Raw genomic sequence first — 16,423 nt, 5'->3', positions numbered from 1 at the left:
GGCGAGCGGCTGATCTGCCAGGATGCTGGGAATCTTTTTCATGATGTCAGCCACCGTTGCATCTGGAAAAAAAAAGGTTGCCATAGACTTTTTCTTAATATTCCTCAAATCAGAGTCTCTGATAATGAGCGTGGTTGGGGAGGGAGTGATCTGTGTGGATAAAACAACCTGATCTAAAAGTGTAGCATAAAAAGTGAAAATGTCAATTTGTCACAGAGTTTGCAACAAACAGGCACCGACACGGAGGTGAAATGGACTTATTGAATGTAATATTACACAAGTAAAACAAAAGTACTGTTGCTAATAGTGTTATATGTCCTTTCATATGACTGCACTACTCACATTTCACAAGATACTGACTTCTCATCTTTCTGGCAAACACAACAATGAGACAAAAGAACATTCATTTAACAGCTCAAACACTTGTACAAAGAATATCATCATGTCTTCATAAAAATGTACAGATCGTACAGGAACGTGTGGGAACTTTGTAAGGTGTCGCTTTCAACTGGTGGCGTTAAATCAAAAGTCGTGTGTGTTTAAGTTCACTGGAAGATGTGTACATCTACCTCTGTTCACTCACCAAGGAAACTTCATACTCTTTTCTTATTGGCTATTTTAAACAAACAGCTGTCTTTGGCACCAAAAAAAGCAGTGATAACACCATACATTCGTTTGTAAGGTTTGTTTTGGGAATTAGTACTATCTTGACCTATGATCAATATCTCCGTCTTGTCATCATTTTGCTGTGGGAAACTGTGTGGCATCTACTTTTGTATGTCATGAAGCCAGGATAGCAGATTGACTGTGTTCTGATATGTTATTTGCAGGGTCACAGCTGCAGTCTGCATAAAAATGGAAACTGATATGTTTGCATATGAGGTGGCAGAGAGGGAGCATGTAAATGGAAAACAGGATTGGACCCAGCACTAAGCCTTGGGGCACCCCACAATGAACACCTGGTGCGGCTTTTACTTGTGACATCATTCTTTGAAATGTCTCTTTGCTTGCAGTTTTGAAAGCAGCTTCCAGGAAGCGGAAGCGCAGGCTGAGCGAAACCTACGACCGACCTTGTAAAGTTTTTGCTACTGATGATTATTCCAGGACATTTGCAATTAGACATGATGATGAAGAGGGGAGAAGCAGTTACAGCTCAGGAGTGTATGCTACTGCAGGAGTGGGCCTTGCTCATGTAGAATGGAGCCATTTTGAAGCTACTGCCAAAGGGCCCAACATCATTGCAGGAGCTGAAACCTCTCAGTCAGGTACCAGCGCCTTTGTCAAGGTAGAAGTGGCAAGTGCTTCAGCTTCTGCTGGTCCGGATTGTGAGGCTGAGGTCAAAGGTCCTAATGTTGGGGCGGAAGTCACAGCCTCCAGGGACACAGGCAGACTCGCTGTCAAAGCAGAAACAGTCAGCTGTTCAATCAGTGCTGGTCCATGTGCGGCTGAAGCCAAAGGACCCAACGCCACAGCAGAAATTGAAGCATCTGACAATTCTATCAAAGCTCTTGTTAAGGCAGAAGTGGCCAGTGTTTCAGCCACTGCTGGTCCCGTGACGGGTAAACTCGGTCTGTCAGCAGACACCGGCGCTTCCATCAGCCCAAAACATGTAGAGGTTAAGTTTCTGGGAACAGGCTTCTCCGCCAGTAATAAAAAAATAAGCCTCTCTGCGTTTGGCACTGGGCTTGAACTTAAATTCTGGTAGACGGTGGCTTCATGCCAAATACACTTCTTTGTGCCAAATACGCTTTTGAAATGACAGCATTCGAAATCTTCAGCATTTATAATTGAAACAGGATGTCTGTATGTCTTCACTGCCAATAATAAGTTTGAACTTGATAAGTGATTTGTCAGTGTGTACAGCTTTTAGGCTGCACAGAACGGACTGATGTACTCTGTCCAGCATTGCTTCATGTTCCTCCTATTGGCTTCCACTCAACTTTATCATGATTTACTGGCATTAACCTTCTTATTGTCTGTATTTCTTTTCTCTGTCTTCATGTAGTTGTTTTTAGCACAGCTGATCCTGGACAGTGCCAAAGGCTGATGTTTTAAACTGACCTTTCATACGAAGCAGCAGTAGATGTTTAACAGATGAACTCAAGTCTGCTTCGGACTTCATTTGCATAGTTTCACTTGGTGGTGTGGCTCAGGTCTGACCTGGGTTACACCAGCTGTTAGTAAATCCACTACCAACATTGTTTTAAAGTGGCTGATTAGTAGTAATTAATGTATCCATTATTTGACTTATAATGCACTTGTCATTTATTGTATAAAATGCCAGATACCCATTAAAGACTACCTGGGCCAGAATGTTGTTAAGGTTTCTTAGTCTGCTCAGCAAACACAAATCCAAAACAAAATATTAATTGTGTGACATGAAACCAGCTTCACATAATGCAATCAAAGCTTCTACTATTTTTACCACGATTTATCAAGGTGAGAAAAAGAAGAACAATCATCATTTCTAAATAAGAAGAATAAGAATACGAGAGACTTCATTTATCCCACACCGGGGATATTCACCTGTTACAGTGGCAGAGACTCCACAGACAGAAAAGGTGAAGAAACAACATGTCAGTGACAGAAGTAGTGCAAAACCAAGGGATATAAAGAATTTAAAAATATAAAAAATCTAAGAAAAATATACACGTGTGTGTATTGCACAGGAGAAAAACAAGTGAGACCAGCAGACCACAGCATAGAAGATAGCTGAAGCTACCATAGAGCATGCAGGAGACTTTGGCCCCTCTTGAACAGGGCGTGTGTGCTGCCAGTCCAGCTTAATGTTCAGGTGAATGGCTGAATCATCAGAGAACCTCTAGGTGTGACCGTCTACAGTGTTGTGTCTGACGTCCGAGGTGTAGAGGGTGAGGGCATTTTCTCTGACATTGGGAGTCCTTTTGAAAGCAGATCCAGGCGGGTTATTGTAATATGAACCAGAAGTAGGAAGTGTGGCTTCAGCTCACTAAACAGTCAAAGGTGTCCCCTTGTGGCAAAAACACTGCACACAGTAAGTAACATTTCCACTGGAAATATCCTTCACTGTGGAAAAACCATATTCTGGGCGAGCGGCTGATCTGCCAGGATGCTGGGAATCTTTTTCATGATGTCAGCCACCGTTGCATCTGGGAAAAAAAAGGTTGCCACAGACTTTTTCTTAATGTTCCTCAAATCAGAGTCTCTGATAATGAGCGTGGTTGGGGAGGGAGTGATCTGTGTGGATAAAACAACCTGATCTAAAAGTGTAGCATAAAAAGTGAAAATGTCAATTTGTCACAGAGTTTGCAACAAACAGGCACCGACACGGAGGTGAAATGGACTTATTGAATGTAATATTACACAAGTAAAACAAAAGTACTGTTGCTAATAGTGTTATATGTCCTTTCATATGACTGCACTACTCACATTTCACAAGATACTGACTTCTCATCTTTCTGGCAAACACAACAATGAGACAAAAGAACATTCATTTAACAGCTCAAACACTTGTACAAAGAATATCATCATGTCTTCATAAAAATGTACAGATCGTACAGGAACGTGTGGGAACTTTGTAAGGTGTCGCTTTCAACTGGTGGCGTTAAATCAAAAGTCGTGTGTGTTTAAGTTCACTGGAAGATGTGTACATCTACCTCTGTTCACTCACCAAGGAAACTTCATACTCTTTTCTTATTGGCTATTTTAAACAAACAGCTGTCTTTGGCACCAAAAAAAGCAGTGATAACACCATACATTCGTTTGTAAGGTTTGTTTTGGGAATTAGTACTATCTTGACCTATGATCAATATCTCCGTCTTGTCATCATTTTGCTGTGGGAAACTGTGTGGCATCTACTTTTGTATGTCATGAAGCCAGGATAGCAGATTGACTGTGTTCTGATATGTTATTTGCAGGGTCACAGCTGCAGTCTGCATAAAAATGGAAACTGATATGTTTGCATATGAGGTGGCAGAGAGGGAGCATGTAAATGGAAAACAGGATTGGACCCAGCACTAAGCCTTGGGGCACCCCACAATGAACACCTGGTGCGGCTTTTACTTGTGACATCATTCTTTGAAATGTCTCTTTGCTTGCAGTTTTGAAAGCAGCTTCCAGGAAGCGGAAGCGCAGGCTGAGCGAAACCTACGACCGACCTTGTAAAGTTTTTGCTACTGATGATTATTCCAGGACATTTGCAATTAGACATGATGATGAAGAGGGGAGAAGCAGTTACAGCTCAGGAGTGTATGCTACTGCAGGAGTGGGCCTTGCTCATGTAGAATGGAGCCATTTTGAAGCTACTGCCAAAGGGCCCAACATCATTGCAGGAGCTGAAACCTCTCAGTCAGGTACCAGCGCCTTTGTCAAGGTAGAAGTGGCAAGTGCTTCAGCTTCTGCTGGTCCGGATTGTGAGGCTGAGGTCAAAGGTCCTAATGTTGGGGCGGAAGTCACAGCCTCCAGGGACTCAGGCAGACTCGCTGTCAAAGCAGAAACAGTCAGCTGTTCAATCAGTGCTGGTCCATGTGCGGCTGAAGCCAAAGGACCCAACGCCACAGCAGAAATTGAAGCATCTGACAATTCTATCAAAGCTCTTGTTAAGGCAGAAGTGGCCAGTGTTTCAGCCACTGCTGGTCCCGTGACGGGTAAACTCGGTCTGTCAGCAGACACCGGTGCTTCCATCAGCCCAAAACATGTAGAGGTTAAGTTTCTGGGAACAGGCTTCTCCGCCAGTAATAAAAAAATAAGCCTCTCTGCGTTTGGCACTGGGCTTGAACTTAAATTCTGGTAGACGGTGGCTTCATGCCAAATACACTTCTTTGTGCCAAATACGCTTTTGAAATGACAGCATTCGAAATCTTCAGCATTTATAACTGAAACTTTCAGGATGTCTGTATGTCTTCACTGCCAATAATAAGTTTGAACTTGATAAGTGATTTGTCAGTGTGTACAGCTTTTAGGCTGCACAGAACGGACTGATGTACTCTGTCCAGCATTGCTTCATGTTCCTCCTATTGGCTTCCACTCAACTTTATCATGATTTACTGGCATTAACCTTCTTATTGTCTGTATTTCTTTTCTCTGTCTTCATGTAGTTGTTTTTAGCACAGCTGATCCTGGACAGTGCCAAAGGCTGATGTTTTAAACTGACCTTTCATACGAAGCAGCAGTAGATGTTTAACAGATGAACTCAAGTCTGCTTCGGACTTCATTTCACTTGGTGGTGTGGCTCAGGTCTGACCTGGGTTACACCAGCTGTTAGTAAATCCACTACCAACATTGTTTTAAAGTGGCTGATTAGTAGTAATTAATGCCTATATCTATGTATCCATTATTTGACTTATAATGCACTTGTCATTTATTGTATAAAATGCCAGATACCCATTAAAGACTACCTGGGCCAGAATGTTGTTAAGGTTTCTTAGTCTGCTCAGCAAACACAAATCCAAAACAAAATATTAATTGTGTGACATGAAACCAGCTTCACATAATGCAATCAAAGCTTCTACTATTTTTACCACGATTTATCAAGGTGAGAAAAGGAAGAACAATCATCATTTCTAAATAAGAAGAATAAGAATACGAGAGACTTCATTTATCCCACACCGGGGATATTCACCTGTTACAGTGGCAGAGACTCCACAGACAGAAAAGGTGAAGAAACAACATGTCAGTGACAGAAGTAGTGCAAAACCAAGGGATATAAAGAATTTAAAAATATAAAAAATCTAAGAAAAATATACACGTGTGTGTATTGCACAGGAGAAAAACAAGTGAGACCAGCAGACCACAGCATAGAAGATAGCTGAAGCTACCATAGAGCATGCAGGAGACTTTGGCCCCTCTTGAACAGGGCGTGTGTGCTGCCAGTCCAGCTTAATGTTCAGGTGAATGGCTGAATCATCAGAGAACCTCTAGGTGTGACCGTCTACAGTGTTGTGTCTGACGTCCGAGGTGTCGAGGGTGAGGGCATTTTCTCTGACATTGGGAGTCCTTTTGAAAGCAGATCCAGGCGGGTTATTGTAATATGAACCAGAAGTAGGAAGTGTGGCTTCAGCTCACTAAACAGTCAAAGGTGTCCCCTTGTGGCAAAAACACTGCACACAGTAAGTAACATTTCCACTGGAAATATCCTTCACTGTGGAAAAACCATATTCTGGGCGAGCGGCTGATCTGCCAGGATGCTGGGAATCTTTTTCATGATGTCAGCCACCGTTGCATCTGGGAAAAAAAAGGTTGCCACAGACTTTTTCTTAATGTTCCTCAAATCAGAGTCTCTGATAATGAGCGTGGTTGGGGAGGGAGTGATCTGTGTGGATAAAACAACCTGATCTAAAAGTGTAGCATAAAAAGTGAAAATGTCAATTTGTCACAGAGTTTGCAACAAACAGGCACCGACACGGAGGTGAAATGGACTTATTGAATGTAATATTACACAAGTAAAACAAAAGTACTGTTGCTAATAGTGTTATATGTCCTTTCATATGACTGCACTACTCACATTTCACAAGATACTGACTTCTCATCTTTCTGGCAAACACAACAATGAGACAAAAGAACATTCATTTAACAGCTCAAACACTTGTACAAAGAATATCATCATGTCTTCATAAAAATGTACAGATCGTACAGGAACGTGTGGGAACTTTGTAAGGTGTCGCTTTCAACTGGTGGCGTTAAATCAAAAGTCGTGTGTGTTTAAGTTCACTGGAAGATGTGTACATCTACCTCTGTTCACTCACCAAGGAAACTTCATACTCTTTTCTTATTGGCTACTTTAAACAAACAGCTGTCTTTGGCACCAAAAAAAGCAGTGATAACACCATACATTCGTTTGTAAGGTTTGTTTTGGGAATTAGTACTATCTTGACCTATGATCAATATCTCCGTCTTGTCATCATTTTGCTGTGGGAAACTGTGTGGCATCTACTTTTGTATGTCATGAAGCCAGGATAGCAGATTGACTGTGTTCTGATATGTTATTTGCAGGGTCACAGCTGCAGTCTGCATAAAAATGGAAACTGATATGTTTGCATATGAGGTGGCAGAGAGGGAGCATGTAAATGGAAAACAGGATTGGACCCAGCACTAAGCCTTGGGGCACCCCACAATGAACACCTGGTGCGGCTGACCTGGTCTCAGCAAAACCTACACAAAACTACCTTTTAGATACCATTGCAGAGCAACCCACCAGGTTACCAGATGGTCCCAGAGGATGATATTGCGGTCAATGTTCTCGAATGTTGCTCTTAGATCCAGTTTCTAGATTCCAGTTTCAGCACTATGGTAAATGGTCTGTATCTGTACAGCACCTTTCTAGTCATTTCGACGACTCAAAGCGCTTTTACATCACATCCTCATTCACACATCATTCATACAGGAGGAATAATCTAGGTCGGAGGAGACTATTCTTTCACACCCATTGTGCAAGTCTCATTGTCGTCACTAAATCATTTAGCGTGGATGGGGGAAATTCAACAGCTCACTTGCAGAGATAGGAGACTCCAGAGGAGACGTGAAAAGCAGCGATGAATTTAGCGGCAGAGGATGAGTTCTAGATCTGTATTTGGAGACTGGGCTACGGTTAACACAAGACAACACCATGTTGAACACAAGGTAGTCGACACATTAAAACAGTGACAAGGCGATTTTCCTTTAATCAGAACAGGAAAGGCTTTAAATACCAAAATAAATAAAACAAGCAATAACGTAAAAAAAGTCAAATATAATGCAGTGGCCACCCCTGGTTAGCAATAGTATCATGCATGAACAGTAAACACATTGTGCAGTAATGCAAGTGTAAATATATATATATATATATATATATACGCATATCATAAGAACATATTATAGATAAATATGAATATAAACATATATATTGTAATGGACAAACAGCTTATCAACACATAATAAAGAATATATTTACATACAGTAATGTGTACAGCAACACTTTAAATAATCAGCTAATCTTTAAAGTCCTTTAAAGGCAAAGTAATTGGTCAGACACATAACTGAGGTAGAGTTAAACATGAACTACAGATTATGTTTCTTTCAAAGAAGTACTGTTGCTAATAGTGTTATATGTCCTTTCATTTGACTGCACTACTCACATTTGTAAGATACTGACTTCTCATCTTTCTGGCAAACAACAACAATGAGACAAAAGAACATTGATTTAACAGCTCAAACACTTGTACAAAGAATATCATCATGTCTTCATAGAAATGTACAGATGTAGTTTTTGCAGAAGTGGATTTTATTCAGTAGGTGAAAACGTCTCAACAGGTCCGGTGATTTTTTTTTCCCCCAATAAATATGATTAGATTAAAACATTTCCCACAAGTGCTGCAGTTATGTGGCTCCTCACGTCTGTGTGTTCCTTTGTGTTTAGATCATGAACCACAAGAACTGAGTCGTCTCCCACATGATCCCACAAGTATCTTTTCACCCAGTTGTTGCAGTGATATGGTTTCTCACCAAGCTGGGCTCTTCAGTATCTGGTCGCCACTACGTCCAAAATCTCTCCCACATGTTCTGCTAGTTTTCACCTGCGTCAATCTTTCTGTGATTTTTCCTGCGTCCATCAGAATCTTCTCCCACATGTTCAGCAGGAATATGGCATCTCATCGTGGATTCTCAGGTGCCTTTTGAATGCTGACATGTGACAGAATCTTTTTCCGCAGGTCTTGCAAAGGTACGGTTTCTCACCTGTGTGGATCCTCATGTGGACTTTCAAGTATGTGCTAGATGTGAAATCTTTCCCACAGGTTTTGCACAAATGTGGCTTCTCGCCCGTGTGGATCCTCATATGACTGTGCAATGTTGATATCTGACAGAATCTTTGCCCGCAGGTCTCGCAAAGGTACGGTTTTTCACCTGCGTGCATTCTCTGGTGCTTTCTGAACGCAGAAATGTGACAGAACTTTTTCCCACAGGTCTTGCAAAGGTGAGGCTTCTCACCCGTGTGGATCCTTATATGAGCTTTTAGTACAGACCTGTAACTGAATCTTGTCCCACAAGTTTGGCAAGAATACGGCTTCTCTCCTGTGTGGGTTCTCATGTGGACTTTCAAGTCACTGTCAAGTCTAAAATCTCTCCCACATGTTTGGCAAGAATATGGCTTCTCTCCTGTGTGGATTCTTATATGATTTTTCAGTACTGACATATAACCAAATCTTTTTCCGCAGGTCTTGCAGAGGTATGGCTTCTCACCTGTGTGGACTATCTGATGTATCTGCAAGTTGTTCTCACATTCGAAAGCTTTCCCGCCAGTGTCACGTGTGAAAGGGTTGTTATCTGCCTGAATATGACTGTGACCCTCTGACATGTCAGGGTTGTATATATTGCGACTCCTTCTCTGTGGTCCTTCCTCTGCATCTCTAGTTGATCCCGAGTCTCCAAGCTCGCCTCCTCTCAGATATCGGCTCTCGGCTTCATGAAAGTTGTGAGAGATGAGCTGCTGGTCACTGCTGGGATCTGATACCACCTCAACCACAAACTCTTCCTTTGCTGCGCTTAGAATTTCATCAGGATTCCAGTCTGGAGTCAGATCTTCATCGTGGTCACTTTCTCCATAGACAGGTGTGAGCATGAAGGGATCAGCCTCCTGCTTCAGCACAAGCTGCTCTCCCTCCTGGCTGCTGGACGGTTCCTGCTGTTCCTCTTTGATCTGTGGAGGCTCTGGGTGCTCCTGGTCCAGACTGGACTTCCTCTCCTGGATGCAGAGCCGCAGGGCAGCGGGAACCTCCTCCTCCTCCTCCTCCTCCTCCTCCTTACAGACACGCTGCTGTGGGAGCTCTGGAGGAGACACAGGACAAAAGGGACATGATGCTACAGTGATGCTAAAGACAGCTGAGCTAATCAGTGTGTGTTTAAACTACCTGGATCATTTCGCTTTACTCACCTATTCTGTGTAACTTCACTTCGGGTTTCCAAACGATATCCAGCAGTCTGCGCTGACGGTCGATCTCTTCTTCGTACTCGACGATGGTTTTTCTAAAAACTCGGAATATCTCCTCAGCAGCAGCGGCCAGTCGCTCGCTGACAAACTCTCTCAGACACTCAACTGAAGACATCGTTTTTTTTTAATTATCTCTGGAATAATAAGCAGCTCCACGACTAGAAAAAAAAAAACCTTCCAGCTGACTCAGTACATGAATGCAGTTGTTTACTTCCGCTGGGTGTCACACTGTTTAGTTCCGACAGGGAACGTGCGGGAACTTTGTAAGGTTCCGCTTTCAACTGGTGGCATTTAATCAAAAGTCGTGTGTGTTTAAGTTCACTGGCAAATGTGTAGATAATTGAAGCTCCAGTGGTTGGTCGGCAAGACATATAAGATTGAAGTAGCCTTGTACTGGCAAAATATGTGGGAGACAAGTCAGTTCTTGTGGTTCATGATCAACCAACCCCCCCCAAATAATCATCAGAGGATCAATAAACAGTAGAAATCATCAAGCTGAAACTCCTGCAGAGATGTGTTCACCTGCTGAATGAAATCCACATGGGATGGGATGTCTATATCTATCTATAAATATAAAGTAATACAGTCACATGAAGGGACATTTTTCACTATTAGCGTCAGCATTTCCTTGAAAGAATCATAAACGGTTGTTCAAAGTTCAAAGTTAACATCCATGTGCCTCAGATAGTAGAACAGTTCTACATAAGACCTTGTATAAATGTTTGCAAGAAGTCACACTTAACATTTCATCTTTTAAATTGTTAATCAAATAGACTGAACCAAAACATTTAAATTCTAATAAACAGAGATGAATCTCTTCCCTCGAGACTTTTTTCTGTAGTTTTCTTTGAGTTGAAAATGCCGTCAGGTTTTTGTGTTTTCTTACCTTTTGTTCCAACAACTAAACCTCTGTTGAAGCTCTTTAAATTTGCTGACTTTTGTATAGATTATGCAATAATGTATTTCTACTCTGCAGCCTTTTCATTTTGACTTGATTTGTCAGCGTGTGGTCAAACAACACAAGTGCTCCATCAGCCCTTCAACACTTAGTAAAATTTAAAAAGCCCCAATGTGCAGATATTGAGAATGTATCTTAAATTCTAGTGGTTGTATCAAAAAGACAGCTGTGTTCGCTGCTACTGCTTAAACTCTGATATTTAGTGGTCTGAAAGCAAGACTGAATGTTCCTACATCTGGGTGACACATATGCACATAAAAAGTCTACATTTTGGGGTTTTAAGAAAGAAAAAAAACCTTCTTGGAGCAGATAACCAAACCCATTTGTGGTTTATTATAATCTGGATTAGTTTACAAAACAACCAAAGTGGAGTGCATGAAGTACTGCAATGCTCTCAGTGATGTACACTCACACACACACTTGATAAAATAGTGTTTGTGATCCATAACAGTGTACACTGTATTACTGTATTACATTTTCTACAACATAAACCAGGCATCCACACACATAATTCACACTCAATGTTCTCTCTCACACACACACACACACACACACCCCAATCCGCCTCAGGGTTGCATGCGAATGGCTCCATCCAGTCTAATGACCTCTCCATTAATCATGGGGTTCTCGGCCAGTGATGTCACCAGGTGGGCAAACTCAGCGGGGTCTCCCAGGCGTGAGGGGAAGGGCACCTGGCGGGCAAGAAAGGAGCGCACCTTCTCAGGAAGACCAGCCAGGAGGGGGGTGGAGAACAAACCTGCAGGAAGATGGAGACTGAACTGTCAGATTGAGACTGATGAAATGCCACTTTCCGATCAGTGAAGTCAAGATCATTTATTCAAGTCTAGGTACCAACACATTTTACAAAAAAACACTACGAAATTCTATTTTAACTCATAATCTTGAAAGTGTTCACATAAAGAATTGTCTGTTAGGTCACCATCTATTGTCAAGTGAGTTAACACGGAGGTGACTGATAAAAGCCTTTACATTAGCAGCAGTCTTTGGTATTATGCGATAAGGACAAGCACACAAGTGCTGCTTCCTCTCAAATGTTTATAGATTCATCATCTGCATGTTTAATCCTTCCCAGAACGCACCGACATTGAGGTGAGTGTTTTCTTCAACCAAGGGGAAAAACGGAAGAACACAAGTGAGATGGTCCTCGATAAAGCCTGCGGTGGCTTTACCGTTACTTTAAGTTAAAGATTCACTCATGACTGTTGGCCACCTGGCAAATACTACATAGTAAAGGGGCATAAGTGTACACACTGATCAGGACTTCCTGAAACCTGGACTGAATCTGATAGCACTTTGCCGTCTGCGAACCCATAAATTTAATCTGACAAGAAATATTTATTACCTTAGTAGAGAGATGGTTCTTAGCCTACTGCAGATAGCTTTGGTGCTAAAAGGAACATTCTGGTAATACCCTGTGTTTTATAATGTGTATAGGTAACATATAAATGGAAAGAGCAAAACCAACAATGAATTATTAACAATATAACAATAACTGTTATACTCCGTTCTCTCCAAAAGCCATTCAAAACACATCAGTGAGCCGAGGTGACATGTTCCTTCATGTGTCTTCACTGTCCTGCTGCCCCGAAAACACCAAATCATTCCATCATTCACCACTAAAAACTAAAAACAGTCCCCAACAAACACACTAGTTCCTCCTCTTTGAGCAACATTTGCTAAAAACTACAGCGTGAGGCTGTTTTAGGAGTCACTGAGCTCTTTTTTTAAAGCTCAAATAAATAGTTGTACCTTGTTTATAAAGGAATAGTTAGTTACATTTAGTGAGGTACCCTTATTCAATTTAGACGACCTAAGCTACAGCTCCGTTAGCTTAGCATAAAGACTGAAAATTGGAAAAAAAAACCTCCTGTTGGTGTCAATGTTCTCCTTGATTTATAAACAGATGTTGATTTGCTGTTTCTGTGGAGGTGAAGGTGGGACACGGTGTGTGGACCAGACGCTGCTGCCTGCTCCTGTTCATGTAGGAGGAGGGGGAGGGAAGGCCAGCTTCTTCTGCAGGGTCCTACCTACCTGTACATCTGTCGAGATCATGTCTCTCAAGCTCCCATAGCTTACATTGTTTGAGTAGACTAACCGGGTGCGATGGTGATCACCCTGATGCCCATGGGTGCCAGATCTCGTGCGATGGGGAGGGTCATTCCAACGATGCCCCCTTTAGAAGCTGAATAGGCTGCTTGGCCCACCTACAGAGAGAAAGATGATAAACAGAGCGGCCAAGGAGGTTATGTTTTCTGTGCCGTTTCTTTGTCTGTTTGTCAGCAGGATTACAGCAAAACTACTGGCCTGATTTTCATGAAACTTGGCGGAAGTGTGTAGCATGAACCAAGCCTGAAGAGCCTACTCAGTTTTGGAGCAGATCCGACTCATGAACAGGTATTTTAAATTCACTACACTGTAACACCAGTGTCTATGGCAAAGTGAATGGTGTGGTGCAACTTAACACAGATTTGGACACAACATTTGGGAATATATTCTGAAATATACAGTGGTTGTGCTCCCAGTTTCACATTTCATAGAAGACTGGGCTACTGGCCTTGGAGTGCCCTTCTGGTTTCTTTTCTGTGTGTGTGTGTGTGTGTATCAAGTGACCTGTCCATCAAAGGCTGCCACGCTGGCTGTGTTAATGATGCATCCTCTGTGTCCGTCCGCATCGGGCTCATTCTTCCCCATCGCACCAACAGCAAGGCGGATCACATTAAAGGTTCCTGCAATGTTCACCTGCAGAAAACACACAAAGAGAAGACAAACAGCAGTGACTAGTAGTTCTTCTTCTACTCTCAGTGTCTGCGTCTGTCTGTCCATCTTACATTGATAACCCGCTGGAAGTCCTCCAGGCTGTGAGGGAGGTCCTTCTTGACGTTGTAGGTTTTAACAGCGACAGCAATGCCGGCACAGTTAACTGCCAAGTCCAACTTCCCAAACTTCTCTCTGGCAAGGGACACCGCTGACTGTACATCCCCCTCCGACGTCACCTGGGATAAGACAAGGCCTATTTTAGCCCCAGGGCCACTTTTTAACATCACATTAGCACGTTGGATGATGTGAGAGTGGCATCTACTGAGCTGAACGTGTATCACGCCTCCAGTTACAGCTGCAGAATCAATCTGTATTTTGTGTCTCTCATAATCAAAAGTACAAAAGTGCAATTATGTCATATTTTCACATGTTTCCAGATTGGGCATTTCTTCAGCAAAAAGCTATTCAGTACATTTACATAGAGTAAAAACCATATTATATAGTACTTTTCATTGCATCATGCATTAAACTGGACTGGCAGTCACTGTGGTAATGATGGGTGTTGCCAAATAAACCACAACTGAAATTTTAAGTATTAAGCTTAAGATTGACATGGCTGATTTACCTACATCCACCTGAGAAACCAGGAGACAAACTCAGACAGGATGAGAAAGGTCAACAGTCTAGGTTACAGCAAAGTGTTACATACTACAGAGAGAGTAAAGACCATAGAGGACACCTCTGTATTAACTGAACTGCATCATCCGTTCACTTCGATCTGAACATGTTCACTCATAGAAAGACAATATGTGTGTGTGTGTGTGTGTGTGTGTGTGTGTGTGTGTGTGTGTGTGTGTGTGTGTGTGTCTGGTGAGTTTTGGACTCACGTCTGCAGGAGCGAAGGCACAGCGGTCACCCAGGCTGGCTGCCAGAGCCGGTCCATCAGAGGAGGGCAGGTCCAGTATCACAGCACACGCTCCGTTCTGCACCAGACGCTCCACAGTGGCCCGGCCCAAACCGGACGCACCGCCCGTCACCAGGCCAACCATACCCTACTCACACACACACATGAGCAGGGATGGACACCAGAGGGAGGAGGGTAAAGTAGAGAAAACATGGGTCACTGAGAACTTACTCAGAGCCTCACTGACTTCATCATTTAGGAGAAGGACAGTTGGGAAACAAGGAATATTCTTATTATAAGATGAATCATTATTGACAAAGAGTTAGTTAATTACAGCCCTAATCATTTTAAGAGTTCAAAGGGTCAGTCAGTGCCTTATAAACAGGAAATAAAAATAAAATATAAATAAAGACGCTGTTGTTCCTGAAAACATGGTTTTAAATCTTTAATGTGTTTCTATGACATTAAAGCTACAGTTTTTGACCTCCAGCAGTGCTATGGAGCTGTTTTTCTATGTCCGGGTTTTGGTTATCTAAAGGACACACCTGTACACACACCTGTACACACACCTGTACACACACCTGTACACACACACACACACACACACACACACACACACACACACACACACACACACACACACAGTGTGACAGTCCTAACAATGGTGTGCCACTCAGCAGGTGCCAGCTACGCACAGAGATTTGGAGAAATACTTCAGCAAAGGCAGGGAAGAAGAAGACTGCAAGCTGGTAAATATGTATCAGGACGATGCTGGATTTGAAAGAAAAACAGCTTTTCAAATGTGTTATGTGGGAAAAAAAGAGCTCCTGACACCTTTGTTAGACCTCCAGCACACACACATGGTGCTTTGGTGAGTAATTCTGACAATAAAAGTTCACAGGATCCCTTTAGATATTCATGAGTGCATGAGCAATAAAAAAAAAAACACCAGAAGTTTCTATTTATTCTGACTTTAAGAGTCAAATCCTCAGGTAACTTCCTTCATCAGGACTTTTGATTAAGATGTTGCTCAGCTCTGATGTGGAGGCAAACATTTCTCCACCTGTCGGACCCCACAGCTCCTGCAGGGGTCTGATCAAAAAGGGGGTTTCAGGGGGTTTAAAGCTGTGAGAGGAGCCTCCACTCGTGTCCACTGAGGTCAGGAAGGGACATCTCATAACCAGGGTGAGTTCAGCTCAAACTGTCTGCAGGGCCAGCTAGCAACCAACAACTCAGTGTCACCCACGATCCGTGTCACCCGAGACACGTCTGAGGGCGCTGTGAGCACCCACTGACTCCCAACATGTCAGCCACACAATGAAACTTCAGAACTACGCGGAAACCAAACTAGCAGGAGGGGAAACACTCGCACACATCACACCGAGAGCTTCTGTAAAGTCTTACGCATCGTATTCTCTCAGACTAGGTGGTGCACACGTCGCAGCGTGGCTCGCGGACAGGTTTGTCTCTTTCTTTGCTCACCTTGACGCACCGAATGTTCGCCATGTTGGTTCGTCACTCCACAGATCGTGTATTTGACAGAGGGGTCACCAGCTTCCTCTTCTTCAGGTGATTTGACGTTTGACAAGCCCCGGACTTCCGCACTACCGCCACCAACTGGTTAATGGTTCATATTTAATGATGAAGACACCAAATGATCCAACATTCATCAAGTAGAAAGTACAAATGGTGAAAGACGCATTCAGATCACTGTGAAAATACTCTACATACTTTAAGTATTATCAGCATAAATGTCATTTAAGCATCAAAAGTAAAAGTAAAGTAAAAAATGGTCCCCGTCAGTGTTTTCCTGTCATATCTGATGTGTCTGGATTACTGCTGC

General features: G+C 42.6%; 3 protein-coding genes across 4 annotated transcripts; 1 reads left to right on the top strand and 2 right to left on the bottom strand.

Annotated features, from left to right (window-relative positions):
* Nucleotides 1–3,522: 3,522 nt before the first annotated feature.
* LOC139209329 (uncharacterized) lies at nucleotides 3,523–4,901 on the top strand. Its single transcript, XM_070838978.1, has 2 exons — nucleotides 3,523–3,556; nucleotides 4,080–4,901. The coding sequence occupies exons 1-2, from the start codon at nucleotides 3,523–3,525 to the stop codon at nucleotides 4,769–4,771; spliced, it is 726 nt and encodes a 241-aa protein (XP_070695079.1). The 3' UTR covers nucleotides 4,772–4,901.
* Nucleotides 4,902–8,524: 3,623 nt separating this feature from the next.
* On the bottom strand, nucleotides 8,525–10,055 carry LOC139209328 (zinc finger protein 791-like). The gene is given in 2 exon segments (XM_070838977.1): nucleotides 8,525–9,777; nucleotides 9,884–10,055. Coding segments are annotated over 2 exon segments (1,425 nt in total).
* Nucleotides 10,056–11,212: 1,157 nt separating this feature from the next.
* On the bottom strand, nucleotides 11,213–16,138 carry hsd17b10 (hydroxysteroid (17-beta) dehydrogenase 10). 2 transcript variants are annotated; one of them, XM_070839742.1, is made up of 6 exons: nucleotides 16,063–16,138; nucleotides 14,564–14,728; nucleotides 13,748–13,912; nucleotides 13,530–13,658; nucleotides 13,015–13,123; nucleotides 11,213–11,655 (listed from the first exon to the last, which is right to left on the bottom strand). In XM_070839742.1, exons 1-6 carry the CDS (start codon nucleotides 16,084–16,086, stop codon nucleotides 11,465–11,467), a joined length of 783 nt encoding a protein of 260 aa, XP_070695843.1. In that variant the 5' UTR covers nucleotides 16,087–16,138; the 3' UTR covers nucleotides 11,213–11,464. The 2 variants fall into 2 exon arrangements, with proteins under 2 accessions (XP_070695843.1, XP_070695844.1); XM_070839743.1 differs by having other exon boundaries at nucleotides 16,073–16,099.
* Between the last annotated feature and the right edge of the window lie 285 nt (nucleotides 16,139–16,423).

The sequence above is a fragment of the Pempheris klunzingeri genome, chromosome 11, assembly GCF_042242105.1.
Source record: "Pempheris klunzingeri isolate RE-2024b chromosome 11, fPemKlu1.hap1, whole genome shotgun sequence".
NCBI lineage: Eukaryota > Metazoa > Chordata > Actinopteri > Acropomatiformes > Pempheridae > Pempheris > Pempheris klunzingeri.
This window is presented reverse-complemented; position numbering and strand designations above follow the sequence as displayed.